General features: G+C 40.7%; 1 protein-coding gene across 2 annotated transcripts; it reads right to left on the reverse strand.

Annotated features, from left to right (window-relative positions):
- Positions 1-308: 308 nt before the first annotated feature.
- b3gntl1 (UDP-GlcNAc:betaGal beta-1,3-N-acetylglucosaminyltransferase-like 1) lies at positions 309-17,745 on the reverse strand. 2 transcript variants are annotated; one of them, XM_051945869.1, is made up of 12 exons: positions 17,373-17,745; positions 15,671-15,787; positions 15,492-15,591; positions 14,571-14,635; positions 12,764-12,829; positions 11,757-11,852; positions 7,490-7,585; positions 6,476-6,600; positions 2,863-2,998; positions 2,672-2,740; positions 2,454-2,528; positions 309-1,622 (listed from the first exon to the last, which is right to left on the reverse strand). In XM_051945869.1, exons 1-12 carry the CDS (start codon positions 17,499-17,501, stop codon positions 1,542-1,544), a joined length of 1,155 nt encoding a protein of 384 aa, XP_051801829.1. In that variant the 5' UTR covers positions 17,502-17,745; the 3' UTR covers positions 309-1,541. The 2 variants fall into 2 exon arrangements, with proteins under 2 accessions (XP_051801829.1, XP_051801830.1); XM_051945870.1 differs by lacking the exon at positions 2,454-2,528.
- Positions 17,746-22,060: the final 4,315 nt, after the last annotated feature.

Genomic DNA, 22,060 nt, shown 5'->3' on the forward strand with positions numbered 1-22,060 from the left:
TAAACTTGTTTTATATGTTTATGTATCAGAACTGCACCCTCTTAAAGAGGTTATTGTTCTTTAGATTTCATAAGAGACCCAGGGAAAGAAAAACAAATGTGTGCAGAATCCATGTTTGTACATTTGTAGCAGATGTGTATGTGTGTGTATCAGGTTTTACACGGTTGCATCAGAGAAGGCTGTGAAGAAATCTGGTCATGACACATCCAGCCCTTTATAAGCTGAACCTTCTGTGAGGAGACTTCCTTCAACTTCAACACATGTTCAAGCATGCAGGCTGGCAAATACCACCTCAGTCCACACAGTGCTAGAAAACACAATCACATTTTATTGCTCCAGTGGTCAACACTGGTGACAGTCATGTCCTCCTGCATGATCAATAGCTGCTTTCTGTAGAGTAAAACGTAAGACTTTCTGTAACTTAAAACATCAATCCATGTCTTCTTGCTTGACATCTCTTGCAACTCTAGTCAGTTTATGGTGCGTATATTAGCTTTTAAAATATATAGATTAAACATTTTGGGAAATACACACATTCCTGTTTTTGTCAATAAATACATGGGAGAATATCACTGTTATATCTGTGCATTAAATATGAAGGTACAGCTAGTTAGCCTAGCATTGGCTGGAAACAGTGGAAAACAGCTGGAGTGGCTAAGGTAAAAAAAAAAGATAAAAACAGGTTAGATCTAGTGGGGTAGATGCATACAAAAAGTCAAAAATTAACAAAGAAACTGCACCGGACCAAGATATTTCCAGGTACAAAAACCCTGGGACAGGTTTGATTCCTCAAGTTTGTTATGCATGAAACTCTGGAAGTCTGAAATGAGGCTTCAATGATAAACTGCAGTTTGAAGGGGGAAATGATCAGTCATTTTATTAACTGATCATTTCATTTGTGATCTGCCTTCTAGCATATAAAAAGGACACAGACAAGCTAACAAGGTAAAAAAAAAGAGTTGTGTCATCATTAAACACAAGACATATAAAATGTAAAACAAGACTTCAGGGTACTGGTGAGTTTCTGTTGTTGCTGTTTTTCATGTCAAACGAAACTAAATATATCCTGGCTGTAGCTTCACATTTAATATATGAGACTTTTACTAACTGAGACTGGCACTGATGTTCACATCTAACTCTGACTCAGAAAGCAAATAAGCATGCTTACACACAATGTGGAGTTCCTCCTGTAAGCTTCTCTGAGAATAGCAAACTGTAACAACCTCAGTGATGTGGTCAAAGAGCGAGACAGAGAAATCAGAAATCGGAGCTGGGATGTACCGCTGTGCCTTTTTATCAACGTTCCATCAATTTTGCCAAGTAAAACTATGACAGCTTGAAATTCTTCACCCTCTTTAGACTTAAAACACATTTTAAGCATCTCTTTCCTTCGTCTTGTTATTGCTCCTCCCTCTGTTCCAGGGTTCAGTCTTTTCCCGTTACTACCTGCCATCTCTCAGTTTGTATATATGTGTAAGTAATCCTCTGCATTCCACTGAGTGTTAAACCTGCAGCGCTCCTCTCACCTCCCCTCTGAGCACTCAGTTGAAATGACAGAAATCGATTCCTTCCTTCAGCTGCAGAGAGTTGAGGTTTTCCTCCAGAATGCCTCCTGTCATATCCTATGAATGGAAAGAAAAAAAAAACACAGAAAATCAGAAAACATGCATTAAAGCAAAACTACAACAAAATAGCTTACATAAGAGTCATTACATACTGCCCTACTGGCTAAACACAGCCATTTAGCTTTGCAAACAGGCCCATTTTTAGTTTTTTCTGCTTTAACCAAAGTTTCTATTCAGCCTCATCTGCAGTAAATCAGCTTTAAGCATTTCCTATGAGAACATTTCAAATTTATTTGTTGATTATTGGACATTTAAGTAAAACACGTGTGTGATTAAGTCCAGGTGTTTATGTGTGACTCCTACAGAACTAGAGAGAGCATGATTGAGTCCAGGTCTCCTTGTCCTCTGACTCTGATTACTTCTCCCAATTCCCATAATTGAGCAATTAGCAGCCCCCTTAGGTGGGGTCACTCTAGATTTAAATCTGAATCTGCCTGGGTGATAAATAGGCAATTACTAATGTAACTGCCAGAGCAGCTGTGAGTGTGTTTTTACAAATTAAAATAAAACGATAAACACAGTATCGGTCGGTAAGTCTCTGATCTGACTGAGAATCCTTTCAGCATTGTGGTGCACATAATGCAACTAAAATCACGATGCATGTCAAGTGAAAGGGGGCAAAAAAATGAGATGTTTACACAAGCGTCACATGATCAAAGATCAGGCTGCTGTCCCTGCCCATTTCCTGACAGCCTCCTCTGTGTTTGTGTGCGTTACGTCCTGTGCTGCTGGACACACGCCCTTCATCATTATGCTGTTAACGTAGATTACAGACACGAGGGACGGACGGTCAGAAACAGCAAGCACACAAACAGGCTTTCTGCTCACCAGTTTAACACAGATGATGAAGGGGGCAGAGGCGACTTTGTAGTGCAGAATTGGGATTTTTGGCTTTGGTCTTTCCTGGAGGGATACCAACAAAAAGAGAGAGACCCCACACCCTTTATAACTGCTGCTGCATAGAAACTTAACTCTGTTCTACTATTCACTGACCCTGATTTCTGTCAATTAATCACTGTTGTGCTCGGTATCCACAGTGACCTCACCTTGGATTCCTCGTACGTGTAGAAGCCTTTCTGGATCTTGTTCTCGTCCACATCACAGAAAGCTTTGACCTAACGCAACAGAACGACACTGAATGCTGACACACACTCACATTTCACAACTTCTTTCCTCTGCCTACAGACAGAAAGCAGAACAAAGTGGAATTTGGCTGATATTTGACAGCTGAACATACTTTCTTCTGATTGATCGGGCTCAGGCATCGGTACAGCTTTCGGCCCTGTTTCCCAGCGTTCCATATGGTGAAGTTCTCCCACTGGCTGAGAACCTTCTCCTGCAGGAAGTCCACTCGCAGCTTCCAGATAGTCTCCCTGCAAACAGGGAGGATGCAGAGGAGAAATAAGATAAGCGAAAGTCAGAATTGAAGTTTGTCTCAGAATTGTTTCTTTAATTCTTTCAAAAATTGTTTGGTTTCCACTGTCAAAGTGAAGAAATATGATCAGTGTGTAAGTACAGACACATACAGTATAGTGACGTTTTGAATGTCTCTCCTGGCATTTATTAAACCCCTAAAACCTCATTTCTGCATATCAAAGTCATATTTTGATTACTTCCCCATGAAAATATTCCGCTCCTGTCTTAAAGTGGCTTAGATGTCACACACATGCTTCCTTTAGACTAAACCTGTAAAACTGCTCAGCACAATAGTAAGCTGCAATTTTGGAGTAAATCAGGAAACAAATTCAGAAGACAAGGATGCAAAAAACCCCACCCTGCATGTTGACAGGATTAGTTCCTCAGGTTTGTAACGTTTGAAACTTCAGAAGCCTGAATCCATGTTTTGACACAGTCAGTCACTGCAGTTTGAAGTCGACTGCTTGTTTCTCCCCTTACATTGTCTTTTGGCATATAAAGAAGAAGCCATACGAGCATGGTAGAAGATAAAAACATCTTGAAAAATACTTGCACAGAGGATAGCAATGAAAGCTAAAACTACAAGCTTAAACAATCCATTTGGTGACCCCTTTCACTTTCTGAATTCAAACAATCTTATGTAAATGAGTAAGTTTTTTTTTCTGCGGCGGCCAAACACACGCACACAGAAGCAACTTTATGCATAGATTTATTTAAGTAGGCACCATTCTTTGTGGACATGATCTGGGATTCAATGCAATACTCATTATGACAATTTTACGTATAGGATCACAGATTATAATATTATTACCCTCTGAACCCTACTGCGGAGCTCAAAGGGTTATAAAGGCATGTCACATTTTTTTTTAAAAGTCATTAAACTTGCACCATTTATCACAGGCAGAAACTATGAACGCAGAAAGCATCCGCAGACTGTGAAACTTTTGGTCATTGAATTACTCATTTGTAATGATTTTAGCCAAATCTAAACCTAAATCTCATATTTTATCAAAGGCATTTTATTTCACTTTTCATTTTAAAAAATCCTGCACTCTTCAGCTCAGGCTGTGAAGTCATTAGTGACTCAGCTGCAACGAACAGTATACATAGTAATGATAGAAAACAAGTATGGAAACAAATTCAGAATGTAGAAAAGTAGTAAAATATCTGTAGTATGTAGAGCTGCCACATTTGTTCCAGTTTTAGCAACACCTGTGGACACTTTGGAAAATGCCGGGCCTGTTGAGTCCAGGTTTCTTTACATTTTGCAAAATGAAGAATCAGGAAAAATTCAACTTCTGTCTTCTTTTGTTATTGTGATTTATGGCATTGTAACCATAGACTGTATATAAAGTGGACGTAGCATCTGGCTCCAGAATTGAAGCCAACCCGGAAGTGTCAAAAACTTGCAATATCATGCCGTCCGCTAGGGTTGGCTCCAAAAAGCTTTTGCTCCATAGACTCCAATTCATTTTTGGAAAAAATAAAATTTGATAGACTGATTTTCTACAGCTCAGGATTTTTTTTCCCCATTAGTTTTCATGGTCAAAATGAGAGATCAGGTGGCCGATCTCAAAATAAATCAATACTGAATTTTAAATAAATCGTTAAAGTTGGCGGAGCCAGGGGGCGTGGCTATACTTGATAGACAGCAACAGAAGCCTCTGCGGTAAAATGTGGCGGGATAAGAGAGTCCTCAGCCAATCCTGCCCCTAGTTGCTCTCCGGTCCAGTCTGTTTGATGACGCTTTTTACGTCACTGGCTCCAAAAAATCCAAAACGGCGACCAGGAAGTAGCAAAATCCGGGCTTCATTTTCTCGGCGTTGAAACCAACGGGTGACGTCAACGGTTAGTTTACGCCTGATTGCAACACTGCTGTATTGCACAAAAGACATTGATGGGTTTCTATACTTCTCACCTTGGTTTCTTCCATAGAGGTGCAGGGCTTTATATTGCAGTCAAAAATTAGCCCACAGTGAGTAAAAATGTGACAGGAGCAAAGACAACATGCATAAACTACTTGGGGTTAAGAGGGTTAAAAGAATAATTTGACATTTTGTAGAACACAATACCCTTATTCCCTTTATTGTCAAGACTGTCTGTGCAGTAAATATGAAGCTGCCGCCAGGAACCAGTTAACTTAAAAACTGGAAACAGGACATAACATATCATAACCTATTCATTCTGCAGATTTGTTAAGCAGTTTGTTTTTAACACTTATTTACTCATTCATACCATAATTGAGGTCTGCACTTAAACTGCATTATGTGCAATGAAAATAGTTCATTCTACTCTACTGTATTTATACTCTCCTCATGTCCTCAGCCCCTCCTCCTCACATTCTGACACACACAGGCTCTGCTATTGAGTAATTATACAGACACATTCACAGGAAGCATTTCACTCTCATCTCTTGTTATGAGCTTCTTACTGACTCTAGCAGTGGGCCTCATATGGCAAACAAACCCAAATCCACCACCGTCGTGGAGCCCGGGTGGTCTTCAGATTCCTTCGCTATGCATTCTCTGTGCAGGCTTTGATTCAAAGTCATGGCAGCAACATGGCAGAGATTTACTATACACACGCTGAAGCCCTCCACTCACATTTATAAACACAGCCTTTCTGTGTTAGAAAGCTTCTCATCTCGGTTACTCTTTTAACCATCTTTTAAAAAACGGCACGCCTCACCTCACACACAGGGAATGTAGATTTATGCGAGTGTGTGACAGACAGAAATAAGATGATGGTTTCATTCGACTAAAGAGAGGAAGTAGGTAGGCAGTGCATTGGAAGGGGTGACAAGAAGTAGGGGAGAGTGGAAAGCTCGAAATAGGCCTCCAAAAATAGACAGATGAGAGATGAAGACAGAGAAGAGGATGATCGGTGAAGGAGTGCGTCAGCAAGGGCAGATATACGGGCAGTGAAGAGGAAGCAAGGCAGGAAGGAAGGAAAGTGGGAAGGAAGGAGGGATAACAGGAAAGAGGGGATGAAAGACAGGGAGGTGTGGGGAGGGAAGTCAGGAAAGCCGTTTCTCTTTGGTGTGTTTTACACTTAGAGGCACACACACACCTGCAGACTCTACAGGCTGCAGCAAACGCAACAGCAGGAATGTGAGCGCTACACACGACATGCCAAACAGCTTCGTTCACGACAAGATCCCATTCCCTCCCAACAGCATCGGACGGACACTTAACATTCCACATGGAGAAGAAAACAGGTTGAAATTCCAATTTCATATGCTGACAAATCGGCTGGAATTCCAAAACACGGTCTGAAAATCTCAGGGTTGTGTGTGCATATTTGTGTGTGTGAGAGTATGGAGCCCTGAGAAACTCCGGGAAGCCAGTGGGCAGCTGTGAGTAGGTGGAGGATCAACACAAGCATGCGTTTGTGAGTGCAGCTGAGTGGGAATGAGGGTGTACGGTGAGACTGACTCAGTTACAGAGTGAGTGGTGGCCTTCTCGTGGTAACGGTAGACCAGCAGGCACTCGTCGACCCTGGACAGACCCCCTCCCTGACGAAGACTCTGGTAGAAGAAGAGCAGATCCTCTGGGACTCCCTGGAGATGAAGAAGTAGTAGAGGGTGACATGACAGCCTGAAAAAACTGTGATTGAGTCTGTCAGCTAAAAATGGTGGAACTATTGGGAAAACTAGAAAATTAGCATCAGATGCAGTGATGGTTGGGTCAGTTTAGTTTCAGACAAAGTATTGAATCTTTTCAGCAAATTAAGTAACATTTCACATGTCCCAAAAGTGTTTCTTTAAAATGTTCTGCTCAAAATAGAGCAAAGATTGTTCACTTTACCATTAACGTATAACTCCTGGTTTTAGCCCTGTTATAAAGGGGCTGTTTCAGTGTTTGTACTTTTACATTCTGTTGTCCACGAGTCCTTCAGGAAGAAAACCTCACTCTCTCTGTGATTAACAGCGTTGAGCAAAAGAGTGAAGCAGTCGACACAGGTGTGACAGAGTGTGATACCAGAATTTGCTCTCTGATCATTTTTCAAGGAAATATCAGCAAATTCAGAGAACAGCTGTGTCCCATGTGGTAACTTTGTCGTATCACATTACGGTTATAAAATAAGTAGTCTGGTGCTCTGACAACAGAAACAAAAAACTGTGTAAATGAGGACAACTTTTTGGGGAATTTGGCTAATTTTAAATACATTATATGTGATTACAAAGGCAGCAGAGAAGAAAATGAATGTAAACAGTGGCTGAGTTTACACTGAAGAACATCAGGTGGCATGAAAACAGAAACCCTTCCAGTTCTTGTTTACTGGTTCCAAATCTATCTTCCGTCATCTCGGAATATTCTTCAGCATTACAATGTCCACAGACCTCTGGCCTGTGGGAACATGATCAAAGCTAATGGCAACGTTAGCCGCATTAGCCGCACAATGTGCTAACGGTAAGAATTTTCATATTGTAGTTCTGACACCCTCACCTTGCCTCCCTCGTCAAACAGTCCAACCTTCAGGTACCATTTCCTTGAGCAGAACCACGTCGGCATGATGACTGTGGGGCCATGGGAGGTGTACACCTAAAATACAAAAACAATTGTGACTTTAACACACAACACAATTATGCACATCTATTAATCAGGTGCTATACATCATATGCAGGAGAATCTGGGGTATAATGTAATGCAGTCCACCACAACATCATCACTAATTTACTACATCATAATCTTCCTAAATGCTGAGTTTATGTCAGATCTGTTGCATTATATTGCATTAAATTTAGAATTGGAGAGCCATACAAAGTGGTTAGGGTGTGTATATAGCATCATAGCAAAACACAGTAACTCACAAATTCCACATTTTAAAATGAATTGTTGAACCATAGACCATAGAGATTTTTTGACTTATCTACAAAACTTAAGTTGTGCATCTGTCTTACTCCATTTTAATCAAAATGTGCACCTCTACTTTTAGCCACAGTACAGGGGTTAAGTTCAGTTTTGCCTGGTCAAAATTAAAAAATCTCATGATCTAAAACAAATAACAAATACAGGAGAAACCAGAGCAAATGTGTGCACATGTGTAACTACCAAGAGCCTCCAGAACATATCTAATGAGCATTCCATTCCTAATGAGGTTCCATTGGTGGTTAAATATGCAGTCAGAAATATAAGCATAACTGTTATGCCCAAAACTCTTCGTACCAACACCAAATTTTGATTTAATGTAAATTTTTATTTGACCACTAAGTTTCTTCTGGTTGGAAATAGATGTTTGGGAGACATACTGAACCGCTTTTGATTCCTGTAAATGAGCGGAGGCTGAAGAAAAGTCTATATTTAACTACAACACAAATTAGATTCGACTTTCTTGTCACTGCACAGAGTACAAGTACATACTACAGCATGGCTAGTGCACTTGAGAAGAGAGCATGTTGTCACAGTTAGACAACATAAAACCCACATTAGCCAAAACAGCTCAAGATTTTGCTCATGGATGTAGGAAAATTTCCCTGTTGGCTTCAAGGGACAATCAGTCAAATGAAGAAGGACTATGCTATAGTTTAAGCGTAATCCTGAAAACAAAACAGGTTAGAGTGCAGCCACATGTGCTTCTTTACAGGAGTGTGTGCTTCCTGGAGTGTGCAGGGGAAGCATACACACTTCCATCCTTTTGCACATGATCTTTAACTAATGAGTTTGTTTTGGCCTCTCCATCTCTGTCTGACCGCAAACTCTTCAATACATAAGGACCACATTATGACCTCGTTCCACCGGTGCCCAGCCTCCTCTTCTGCCCCTCCACCCCTCCTTTCCTCTGTCTGTCTGTTTTGTAACAGTAATGAATCTGAGGGTCATTCCAGGCTGATCTGCTTCTCCTTCCAACAATATTACTGTGTTTCACACTGCGCGTATGTGTGACTGTTTCTGGTTGGAGTGTAACGCTCCTGCATGACAGAAATGCATCACAGATGATGGGGAAAATTGTGCAAAACATCTGGATTCAGCTAGTCGAGCAGCTGGACAGAATCTACTCAGTGAGTGTGTGTGTGTGTTTGTGTCCACCTACGTTCATCTCTTCGCCCTTCTGTTATAATATTGCAACATTCTGCAGATGTAATCTGTGGCCAAAAGCATGAATAAGAGGAATAAGAATGAGTTCTGGGAAAACGGGGGACAGGGAAAGATGAATGTGTGTGGACGTGAGTAGTCAGAGGGGTACAGAAGGTTTTGGATAACTATAACTAATGCTCTGCAGATGAATGCTGAGAGAAACAAGTCAGTTAGGTTCTGTTTCTTTATCCAGAAAGTGAAAGTAAAGGCAGATGAAGTGAAGATAGAAAAGGGGAAGGAAAAGGAGCGGCTTTCAAGTCTGCAGAATCAATGTATGATCTCACTCTCATGCTCCGTGAAACCTAATATCATAAAATATCCTGGAATGTCTGCTAAGGAGTTATGCAGGCTGTGTGAGCATGAATGTGTGTGTGTGTGTGCGTGTTGGAGAGAGTGAGTCCAGGTTGTCTTGTATCCTTGGTGACAGTGTGTTTTGTGAGGTCAGAAACAGCAGACTTCCATCTCTGCATAAACAGAAAATATTTGCTCTGGTTTTACTTCTGTATCACTGACTCTCTTATCATCTCAGCACTGAAAGGTTCACTGAAATGAAATTATACATCAGCCCTCTTTTACTTCTCTGTGTTTGCAGTTTCAAGTGGAACAGTGCTCTGTGCTCTTAAATGTCAGGTTCACTTTCAGGGAAATGTCAAACTCGGTGCAAAAAGGCAAAACAACTACTTCTCTGCATCTCACGAGACCTTCCTGACAGTGAATAAAACAAACACTTATTTTCATTCCAGATATCCAACATCTGTTAGCTCAGCCCAGTGCCAGTCAGCCTGGTCTTGAGATAAGAATTTTGTCCAGCAAGCCAACACTGGCTAAGTCTGGTTGAGCTGCATAGGTCCACTCTGAACCCTGAACCTGTGGAGTCCACCAAATTTTCACTGGCTCAGTATTGGCTAGTTTGCCACATTAAGCACATTTGGGTGAGCTCTGAGCTGATGTTGGAGATGGACAAATTCTACTCCTTCAGTTTCGGGGCACTGGTACTGTGCAGTATTGCACTGCAAGAATACACAGCAGGTGTGAGCTAAAGTTTAGAATAATGAATTTTACACTGTTAATGATGCTGTTGGAGAGCATTGTACTTGAAAGGTGCATTGACAGCACAGAAAAAAAAATGGCAGTTCTTGTTGTTGTATTCTCAAAGTTGAAACAATCAGCCGTCCCTAGCAGTTTTTTCGGAGTACCTCAAAATTTCCTTCCCTGGAAAAAGCACTTTTTTTCTCCAAAAGCTCTCCTGAAAGAGGTTCTACAAGGTTGTTTCTTTTCGGCAGAATATGCACAAAGGTGCTTGTCACCCTAAAATGTCCTGCGAGCTTTTGCAGGGCAAAATGACCCCAATACAACAGAAGCATCACTAACTAACTCTCCTGATTTACTATTGCACCTCTACAACATTGAGAGACTCAAGACAGAATTTTTTTAAAAGGCATCAGATCCATTGCAGCAGAACCAGAGGTCTTTTTTTAACTGCACACACATTCTTTATCTTTGTCAAAACCTGGCAACTGCATTTCCCACAATGCAAACCAACTACAGGCAGTTTACTCAGAGATTCAGATATACTATGCTACTAATAGCTAATTATTAGCATAAGCTGCTAGCCTCATGCAGAGACGGGGAGCAGTTTACAGAGGTCTGGAAAGCTCACTTCATTTTAACTCTGCTTTACTGAATTTTCTAGTCTTCAGTTCAAACCCATGCTGCCTCAAGCGACTTGGGGAAATTTATCAGGCTGTGTGCTGCACCCTCTGGAGCCACAAAACGCTTTATACAACCCTCGTCATGTATACAGTAGCTTTAGCCAAGACTTGTAAACAGTGTGTTAAACTGTTGTTCTCCTTAAATGTTATTAGTCACACCAGGGTTTTTCCTGCGATGACGAATCAGAATGACTCTACGATATTTGGTCATGATGACCCACACTTGTTTCCTATTGGGTCTCTATGTTTTTGCTCCAACGCATTTGCTTTGAAGTGCAAGAAGGCCAGGACTGGCCGCCCTCGATAAGAGCAAACAGGAATCCTTTTATTTCAGTATGTAGCACAGAAACTCTGCTAACATCTGCTTCTGTTTTGAGCCATGAAGCAATTCATTATCAAATGTAAACTGGTTTCCTTCCGTGATAGAAAAGTAGAGTGTAGAGATCCACTTAAGCTTTCATATTTTGGTAAGAGGATTCATCTGTTTACAGTAGGTGCATGTATTTTAGTAACAATAATGCACAGTAACTCGCAGACAGTCGTGCACTACAATAAACACCATGAATCTAAAGTCTGCTACAGGATCAGCGGGAAGAGAAACAGTCTGCACAGTAGGATCCTAGTAGTTTTCAGTCTGCAAAATTTACTTTTCCACTGCCAAGACCCCTATTTATTACTGTAAGCAGACAGCTGGCAGTGCGACCTGTTTCCTCTACTGGGACTGTGACGGACAGAAAGGTCAGGAGCAATGCTGCGTCCTCCCTTCAGTCATCTGCCACGTTTCCGTGGAAAGTGTGGACAGCAGGTACGTATCCTGTTTCTGTCTGACCGAGTAGCTGCCTGACACATGACCTGTCACATACACACAAACACACACATTCATCGACACCAGAACACGCATGCTGTGCCAAGCTGTGTGGCTTCACCTGTGTGATGAGCTGGTGCTGAGAGAGTGTGTTGATCCAGCGAGTGTAGCGCTCCGTAGATCCCTCCGGCACCCTCTGGACTCTACAGCCAATCAGCTATCATGAAAACATTCACACCTTTAGGAGTACAATATTTACCTTTGAGAACCATCGAAAACATGTGCAGCCACTAAAAATGCAATAAAAACAGCTTTTCAGTTTGTTTTTGGAAGGTTTGGCTGTCCAGAAAAGAAAAACACAATCATATTAGATGTTGGTTACAAGCTTTCAGAATAAAAGGGGTCAAACTATTCAATGTCAGCTGCAATCCTAATCACACACATCAAGTTTTAATGTAAATCCAAACTATATCCTAATCATAGCAGGTATCCTTTCAGACATGCAGAAGAAAGAGATAAATAACAGGTAAAGAAGGTTATACATACAGAAGAGAGACTATAAAACTGAAAAACAAGACAGAGGATCAGCTTCCAAAACCATAAAAAATTACAGTCATAACAGAAAGGGGCAGGTTGTTTTTTCAGGGCAGCAAGCCTGCTGTCTCCATACTGTCTCCCTCATTTCCCTCACACATATGACCTATAACCTCTGACCTGGCAGGCCACAAAAGGCATCAACACCGGATACTCACACTGTTCTGCATGCCAACCGCATGGAAGCACACACACACACACACACACACACACACACACACACACACACACACACACACACACACACACACACACACACACACACACACACACACACACACACACACACACACACACACACACACACACACACACACACACACACACACACACACACACACACACACACACACGGTCACATGTTCACTGACACAAACAACGTGAATATTTTCTTATTCTATGACAGAGATTTGTCAGGGAGAGATAGAGAGAGAGAAGAGGAAGGGGAGGAAGAGAACTGAAGAAAAAAGAAGGGTGATCACAGAGCACAAAAGAGAGAGAAGGAAGTGAGTAAGCAAGTAAGTGAGAACTTACAGAGTTTTGGTGGAGGACACATGCATCGTACTGCAGGCGAATTCTTTGGGGCAACATTATGTCGTCCTAAAATTGACAAAAATAATTTCAAATGCATAAAAAACATCATTTATAGCAAGTTATTCTGCAATGTATGACAGCAAATGCATGCTACAGTGCCTAAAGAAAGTATTAACCCGTGTTGGAAGTTAAAATCTCTGATTGCTTGTCAACAATGAATAGTGGTCAACATAACGAGGCCTTCTGAAAAGAAGTACAACACAAGATTCTTTCATCTCAGTGAAACAGATTTCTACAAAGTAATGTCAATTTGCGGAAAAAAAATTGAAAATGTATCAAACATAAACACAAGTGACTAAGTAAGTATTCACTCCCTTCAAACCAGTGTTTAGTAGTTGCACCTTGAGCCTGTGTGAATAGGTCTCAATCAGCTATACACATCTGGATACTGTAATTTCACTCCTTCCTTCTTTGCAGAACTGCTCAACATCTTTCAGCTTTCACAGGGATTGTGAGCAAACAGCCCTTTTAAAGCCCAACCAAGATTCAGCTTGAGGTCTGGGCTCTGACTCTGCCACAAAACATTCACCTTGTCGTCTTTAAACCACTTCTGTGTAGTGTTGGCTGTATGCTTCAGGTCACTGTCTTGGTGGAAATCAAATGCAGGAATCCAAATCGTAGGATTTCCCTGCATTCATTTCATCCTCCACCTTTGCAAGCTTTCCTTGGCCGGCTGCTCAGATGCTTTCCTTCATCATGATGCTGCCACTACCATGCTTCATAGTGTTGCGTTTACCATGCTGAGCAGCGTTTGATGTTTGCCAAACACAACATCTAGTTGGGCCCATAACTTAATTTTGGTTTCCTCAGACCTTCTCGTGAACTCTAGTCGAGTCTTAATGAGTCTTAATGAGTGGCTTTCTCTTCGACAGGTCACACACAAGCCACAGTTCATGGGCAGTGTATGTTCCCTTTAGCAAAAAAATGAAGCATATGCTTAGTTTAGTGTTATTCTTTTTAGTTCTTTTAGCTATTACAGTTGAGTAATTAGGTTAAATCAACATTAATAAAACTGGCACCATGTTTTCTTAAAGTTTAATTCCACTTAAAGACTAACTTGATTTAAGTGAAGGGGACAGACCCTCAGTTTGCAGGCTGGCTACCTATTAAGACAAACGGGCTTCAAAGAAGAGGGGAAAATTATGATGAGCACAAATTTTTAAAGAGATTTTTTGGAGAAAATTTATGGTACAACAAATTTAAGACACGACAGATATGAGCGGGCATAAGAGAAACAAATTCAACAAAACAAACAGAAGAAGTTGGCTGTGCTCTGAGAAAACAATCTTTCAGTCATTGTGACTTTTTCTGGGAACCGTCTGTCAGTACAAAACAGTTTAGTTGATAAGATGTGGCTCGAGCAGCTAAAAAGTAAATCCAAACAGAAGTAGTCAGAGGTCAGAAATTCATACGTTGTGGCCTTTTATTTGTAGTTTTGACGACTAAGCCTTCAGACAAGCAACTACAAAGCTCTCTGTTGAAAACCGAGCTGCCGTCAAACATAAAACACATACAGCGTGCTGCATCAAACACGGCACTGAGCTCATTAGCTATGAGTTCTGACAGGTCTGTCAAACAGTCACTGAAATGCTGAGGCCTGTGTGTGAATGTGTGTGTATTGTGTGCACATCTGGACAAACCAATATGACTTAATAAGCTTTGACTCACTACTGTATGTGCTATGAGAGATCTGGACAGTGAAATGAAGCATGCAATGTCTGACGCCGACATTCACATACAAACTCACCGCATCCTGAAAGCACAAGTACTGTCCACAACTCTGAGATATTGCCTTATTCTTTGCAAATCCCACTGAAAGACAAAGGACATTGTATGTTTCCGTTCAAAAGTCTTGCATTCATATACACAATAGTGTGCAAGCTACTGCTATTTGGATGTGTGTTTGTACTTTTATTCAATCATCAAAGGTGACAACAACTTTGCAAGACACTAAACAAACTTTAGTAAACGAGAACCTCCTCCGTGTGTGATTGGAGTCAATCAGTTATCAGCCGGATTGATTATGGGATTTCATAGTCGCTGTTTGTTTTTAACCAATTCCTGACATAAAAACTTGTGGGTTTTCAGTCTGTTTTTATCTGTAGTCATCATCTGTGCTGTTGAGCAATATCTTCCCCACAGCACTGTCATGGAGGTTGCACGCCACAAATAATAACCGATCGACACTGAAAAATACCTCTATTTTAATTAAGGAATTTCATGTTTTCGTCTGAATTTTGGCACTAAGTTTTTCATTTTAAATGCAAATGTCTTTTCCAATTACTTGTTATTGGGGTCGGTGAAAACAAATAATTGACATCGGCCCTAAAAAAAAAAACTTGACTGGGAAACCCCTAGTCTGTGATGACTTGGCCAAAAATGCTAACAGCATCTACTGAGGAAGTATCAGAGACCATTACATACACCCAATGAAGCTGGATTTTGAGGAACTCTAATGCTGTAAGCATGTTTCAGTGTTTTGCAGATTTTATGGGCATTTCTCCCCAAACTAAAGAATTGCCTGGTCAGTTCCTGCCACTGGTCAATTCTTACACTAAGCCCATCAAGTTTCACACAGAAAACAAAAATCTGTAGTAATAATTTGACAAGATACCCCATTTGTACCTGGAAGTTGATTACTGATCAGCAGTCCTAACAGTTTACTGACCTCCTCTCGGTTTGGGGGAGCAGTGACCGGAGACCACCACTGAGATAAGCCTCGCCTCCAGCTTCTCCCTCCAACCCTCTACCACTTTTCTGGAGTCATCCTAAGCGACATACACACAGTTCATATTCTGAAACAGATGACATTTTAACGTGTGTAAACACTCAAACAAATAAACGTACAGTGCTTGCGTCGTCAAAGACCGACAGCTCCATGGATCCAGTGAAGTCTTGGTCTACTATGGCCTGTAGACACTCATCCAGCCAACACGATGCATTGTACACCGGCATGATGATACTCTGAGTAAACACAGAGACAGAAAAGTTACACTCAGTTCACTGATGCTTTGGCAACCAGACAAATAGCAACCAATCTGGAATAGTGAAAACTGGAAGTCCAAGGGGGAAGTGAATTTAGAATTGTGCAAAACTGCGACTTTGCCACCTCTTAAAATTGCTCACACCAAGAAGTGCACAAAAACAACCCAAATTAAAGAAATGATGCTGAAAATTGTCACCTAACTAATACTAATCACCGATACAACAGTCATACAACAGATTTTACCTCCTCAAAGGTTGTACTGTCATGTCCCTCTACGGTTATTGATTTAAACCCTATAAACCCATCTCTGTACCAAAGTTGCATGGACAAATAAAAAACTAGGGAGCAATATTAGTTACTATTACCAGTTGGCTATTTCCACGAGGCATTTCAAGCTGCTTTCTCCTCTCGTTTTTAATTTTCATGACCGTAATATTACCCCAAAACAGCTATACCAACTTAATATTTTGCAGGGGCACTGTTGCTATATCCTGGGCTTAGCGCCGGCCAAGACAACTATGTCTTGAAAAAATACAAACAAATCAGGACTTTATGTTCACTGCAGAAGAAAGATAACAAGGTAAACCCTGGATGTTTGAATGTGTCTTTCTGAGAATGTTACCAGTACACTGCAGCTTTAGAGGCATTAGAGGAGATTTAATTTCCTACGACTTTGAACGTAGCATGCGCATGCGCACATACAACCGCTCCCTCACCCCCCTCTAACCTCCCACCTCTTAACATTTACGAAGAAACACTCCCCTCCAGAAACTTGCGTAGCACTCGTGAAGTTGTCTTTTACGGCTGGGTCCCCCTGGACCTTTATCTGCCATTATGTAAAAAAAGATTAGCAAAACAAGTCGCCAGCTAACTACGAAGCTATACCAAAGCAACGCATACAGAAAACACGTAAGTCCAAGGCATACGTAATCTACGTAACTAGGCCTGAGCCGGAAGATTTTTGATTGACAGGAAAGGGAGCAAACCAAACGCCTCGGTCCGAGCGCATTGATTGGCTGATGTTTTTCAGGTCCTGCCATGTCCACAGTTATTTTTTTTTATTTTTAGAAACCATACATACAAGTCCACTAAAGGTCAGTATATTCATTTTATGTGAATCAGACAAATTAAACAAAAAAAAAAAACATCATCCATAATGCCTTCAAGGTGGAAATGCTTAGCCATGCCACTGGTTTTTTAAATTTGGTCTCCATCACATGAAAAACATCAAATGGACATGTGAAAAAGGTAAAATAACTTCAAGACAGAGAGGTGGCCATGATAAGTTATATCAATACTCAATCTACTGTCACTAATATAAATAAGCTGGACACAAAACTAGACACACAATTGGGAAAAGAAAGCACTACTGGGCTCCAATTTGAGCTGTGTGGAAGCCAGGCCTCTTTAAAAACAGTTATCACACACAAAAATCTGAACACCTTCAGAAGTGCACTGCAGGGGAGCTGTAATAGTGCTGACTAGGTGTTTCCAACAGATTCAGTGCATTGTTTTGTGCTATTTATTCTCGTCAAAGCCAGTGAATCTTTGCTCATCACCCACCACATCCACAGTGCTCTTCTCCACCTCCAGCTCTGTTCCTGTGTGACTTTCTGCTGTGCGTAGCCTCTTCGGTGGGTTCATGTCCACCTCTGACATTCTATCACGCTGCTCCGGGTCCTCGCTACTCATGTGGAAAATGTTTTCAGGTTAGCTTCTCCACTATGAGATGTGAAAGTATATTAACAGGACACAGGACATTCGATGACGAGGAGTCGTTTAACACTCATTTTGTAGCTGTTCCTCATACAAAATGAATCTATACCAACTAATAACGCCACCGCGAAGGTGTTGTGTGTATTTTAGAGGCTGTTATTGTATCAATTTTGTCCAACGTGCAGCTCAAACTCGCAGCGTGGAGAGCAGCGCGACCACTTCCGCAAATAATGAGTCTCGGACGCTGATTGGCTGTTTGAAAACACGGACAGACACTGGATTCGCTCCAGTTTGCTGTCAATCATTGGACGTATGCTGCTCTGCGAAATAGTTTCCAAGTAAACCTGTTTGCTTATTTGTTCGGAATAAGTTGTATATTGACAAAAATTGGGGAAGAACGCACAGAACAGGAACAAAGCACGATTTATTTTGTTTGAGTGAACGTGTGAGAGGCGTGTCTGAAAATATTGCACAGGTTAAATCAACTGTTTTAAAACATAACTTCGATATTGACTCCTCTTTTTTTCTTTTTCTTTTTTACCAACAAGAGACAGTACCTTTACTCAAACATTTTAATATGGCGTTAATGTTTTTGTTTTGTTCATCTGATTATTTCAAAAATTGAAAATGTGACACCCAGCTAAAATAAGTGAATTTATTTTATTTTTGCTGATAAAAGGCCTGTAAATAAAATGTCTTTCAGTAATCTTATTTCTTTACTACCAATATTCCATATGAAGAAACCTAACCCCACTTTTGTTATGTTGTACTCAGAATCGTATCTAATTGCGCTTAACTTTAAATTTTAATTTCAAACCTGGAAAAGAAAACTTAGAAAATGAATTCAATTTATACTTTATTTTATTTGTAAGTGAGAGAAATAAAGAGTTTGACTAAAAATTAATTCTCATTTTTCTCCCTCTCTTTCTGAATGTAGGTTAGGGTTAGATAGGTTATGTATAATATGTATAATAACGTGACATGTTCTACATTTAGCACAATATGGAGTATTCTCATCTCAAAACTGACAAATGATCATTAATACCTTATTAAGATTTATGGATTGTGTTACATATATTTGTATTTTGTCAGGAATTTGGTAAAAGCAGCTGATGGAATTTTATGTGATCACTATGTCTACTGTTTATATTTTGGGTTTTATTATGTTTGTCAAAAAATTCTTCAGTAGATTACTAAAATCTGAGCAAAACAACTTCAATGGGTTTAAAAGGTGCTTTATACGACATATACCAGTCATCCCATTGGGGCAACAGTAACATGTTTGTCAATCAAGACGTATATTAATAATAATAGATGTCTTGCTTATTCAGTCAGATGGGTACACTCTGAATAGAGTGAGCGGCTCTACTATTGTCACTGATGTAAAGTTTGTGGTATTTCTTCATGCTTTATGTTCCAGTAAATGTCACGGCATTAAACTGAACCCTTGTTGAAGTTAGCAGCTTTCATTCTTCTTTGCTGTGTTTGCTCAGACTCACCGCTGATGACATGTAACAGTGCACCTCTCTCCAGCTTTCCTGTCATGTTGAATAGGGACCAGATCACTATTTTCTGTGTTAATGTTGGCAGCTGCAGCGCGGGAGGTTTGTCTTGGTGAGCGGACAGAAAAACAGGATGGGTTGAAATATTGTTTTTGACAGTCGTTTTTATTTTCAAAGGTAACCAAACCGTGAGAAACAGAGTGTGCATGAGTGGGTATGTGTAGTAGTGGGGCATCCGCATATGTGATTGTGTAATTTTTGTAATTAAGATGTTGAGGTCATGATCTGAGTTGGGAATCAAGCAACCTCCTGTTACCTATTAGATCCTTTTCCACAACACAGTTTTGTAAGCTGCCTTGTTATTGTTATTTTAATTTTCACTTGTTCTTTTATAATTTGTGCCTTGATAAACTGTTTATCAGCAATAAAGACACAAAAGCTTGAAGGAACAAAAGCCGCTGAACTTGTTTGTTATTCACTTTACAAACACAGAAACTGCTTCTCTCTTCTGTCTGTTGTCCTGAGACATTTTGAATGAATTTTATATAACACACACACAGACAGTCCTCATTAATCAGGGCATTACTCAGACAGGATGTCGTTGAGATGCTGCTTTAAACGAGTGAGCACTATGTGCATGCGTACATGTCGATGTTGGTTTCTCCTGCGGACTAATTGCTCCCACATTGCAGCAGCATCTCGGTCAAACTAAGCTCAATTTATCACTCTGAATGCTTCCTTAAATTGGATGACTGCCTCACTGGAGGCCAGAAACAACAGCTCCAGGGGGCAGGAGACTTGGGCCAAGATCAAGAATTATTCATGCTTGAGTGCACGATAAGTGGAATCCAGAGAAAATTTGGGCTTATTAAACAGTTGCATTGGTGTCCACAAACACACACACACACACACACACACACACACACACACACACACACACACACACACACACACACCTGCAGAACAAAAAAGGAGGAATGTTTGCTTTTATGTCTGTGTGTGTGAGATGAATCTTTTACCCTAGTGAAATTAACGGCCAACAAACGTGTTATTAAATCTTTTTGTTGCGAAATTTAAAACAAAAGACAGCAAAGAAAGCATTCATTTATCATTATGTATTGGACTGAGGCCGTGAACCAAACCAGATATGAATTTTCTGGCTAATGAGAGATGGATAGTTGTAGAGAACCACACATGATTAACTAAAACACAATTATATTATGCAGGCGTTTCAATCTTGGAGGTTAAAATTGAGGTTGTGAGTCCGTTCTGACCTTGCACTGCAGATCCACAATGTCTCTAATGACTTCATACGCACTTTTTTTGCAATACAAAATAGTCTTCACTCAGTCTCACAACTGTTCCCACAATCACTCACTGCCGCCTGTTTACCTCCCTTCCTTCGCCAAATCAACACCACATGGTGATGTTGCATATTCAGCGTGCACACCAGTTGATTTAGTGTATCAGGAGGCTGCTCGAGACTGCAGCTGCTTAGATCTATGATCAGACTGCACTTGATTTTGTTTGGACAGAAATGCCAGACATTAAAGAGAAGGGAAGTGTGTGAGTCTGTCTGGACGTGCAGGCGTGATTGGATTTCCTTGATTCATTTCGTTTCACTTTGGGAATTGGGGGTATTTGACCTTTGGAGAGTCTGCAAGAGAAAATTTGTGATCATTTAAATTTATCTTGTGCAGGCACAGAAGCAGACATGCATAGGAAGGAGGCATATGGTCTTGACAGCTGGAGATGGCTACATACCAACAGGAGATGTTATGAAGGAAAAATGAATTGAAATACCATTTTGTTTTCCCAGCAGCAGGGCCTAAAGCTGTATATATCAGTTCTTTGAGTTCATACAACCATGAACATTTGCTCCGGAGCAAAACTGTAGTCAATGATATCTGGAAAAGCCCAATTTCCAGGGTCCTGCAGGATAAACTGGATGTGTTGATTTAATAATTACAAATGAAGGAAATTTTTGATGCCTTCTTTGAGCTGTTGCTTTAATAAGAAATGCTACATGTGGCAGAATTTTTACTAGCCTGCTGGAAAGATGTAGTGTTTATCAGTGTCCTAGAGAATGTTCTGGCCACCCATCAGTAGTGTTCGTTTAGACTAAAACTCATATTCCCATGCAAGAGCAACAATCAACATATAAATGGTTGAAGCCACCAGAAAGGTGGCTGTGTCTATCTTGTACCCCATCTGTAAAGTTATCACTCATGGGGTAAGTGGGAGGGACATCACTATGGTATCACCCGAGTTTTACACCATGTCATTGCTACCATCTAGTGGTTATAAAATGAGACACTGCAGAGACTGCAGCCACAGCACAGTCAAGCTTTTCCCAAACAATTCCATATAGAAGTAGTTGGCTGCTACTGACAGCAGGTTTTGACAATATTTGTGTCACTCCATATTTCCCAAGCATGCCAAACCGCCAAAAAGTCAGACAGTAAACTTGTTAGCCTGTTAAATTGTGGGTTATGGATAATATTCCAATCATTTGAAAGATCTACTGCTACAGTTTGGTTGAGTTCAGAAACTTCACGTTAGTTTTAATAGTACTTGTTCTGTAATTAAAAATGGTCAACAGTTATTTTTTTACTTCTGCTACCATCATGTCAGCAGAGATATTGGAAGGGTTATGTCCATTCATTCATTCATCCAGCCATCCATCCATCCGTCCATCTGAAACAGGTCATTCCCGACGTTCCTCTGCCCAGAGATTTTTCCAGTTCTTACTGCAGGATTCCAAGGAGTTCCCAGGCCAGATGAGATATATACTCCCTCCAGTGAGGTCTGGTGCTACCCCGGGGTCTCTTCCCAGCTATACGCTCCAGGAAAACCTCCAAAATAAGTCTCTCAGGAGGCATCTAAATCAGATGCCTGAACCACCTCAAGTGGCTCTTTTTGACGCAAAACCGCAGCAACTCAAATCTGAGCTCCTCGCCATATCTCTCAGGCTGAGCCCAACCAACCGAAGTAGGAACCTCATTTTAGCTGCTCCTTGGTCCTTCTCGTGTT

Source organism: Acanthochromis polyacanthus, chromosome 3 (genome assembly GCF_021347895.1).
Source record: "Acanthochromis polyacanthus isolate Apoly-LR-REF ecotype Palm Island chromosome 3, KAUST_Apoly_ChrSc, whole genome shotgun sequence".
Classification (NCBI taxonomy): domain Eukaryota; kingdom Metazoa; phylum Chordata; class Actinopteri; family Pomacentridae; genus Acanthochromis; species Acanthochromis polyacanthus.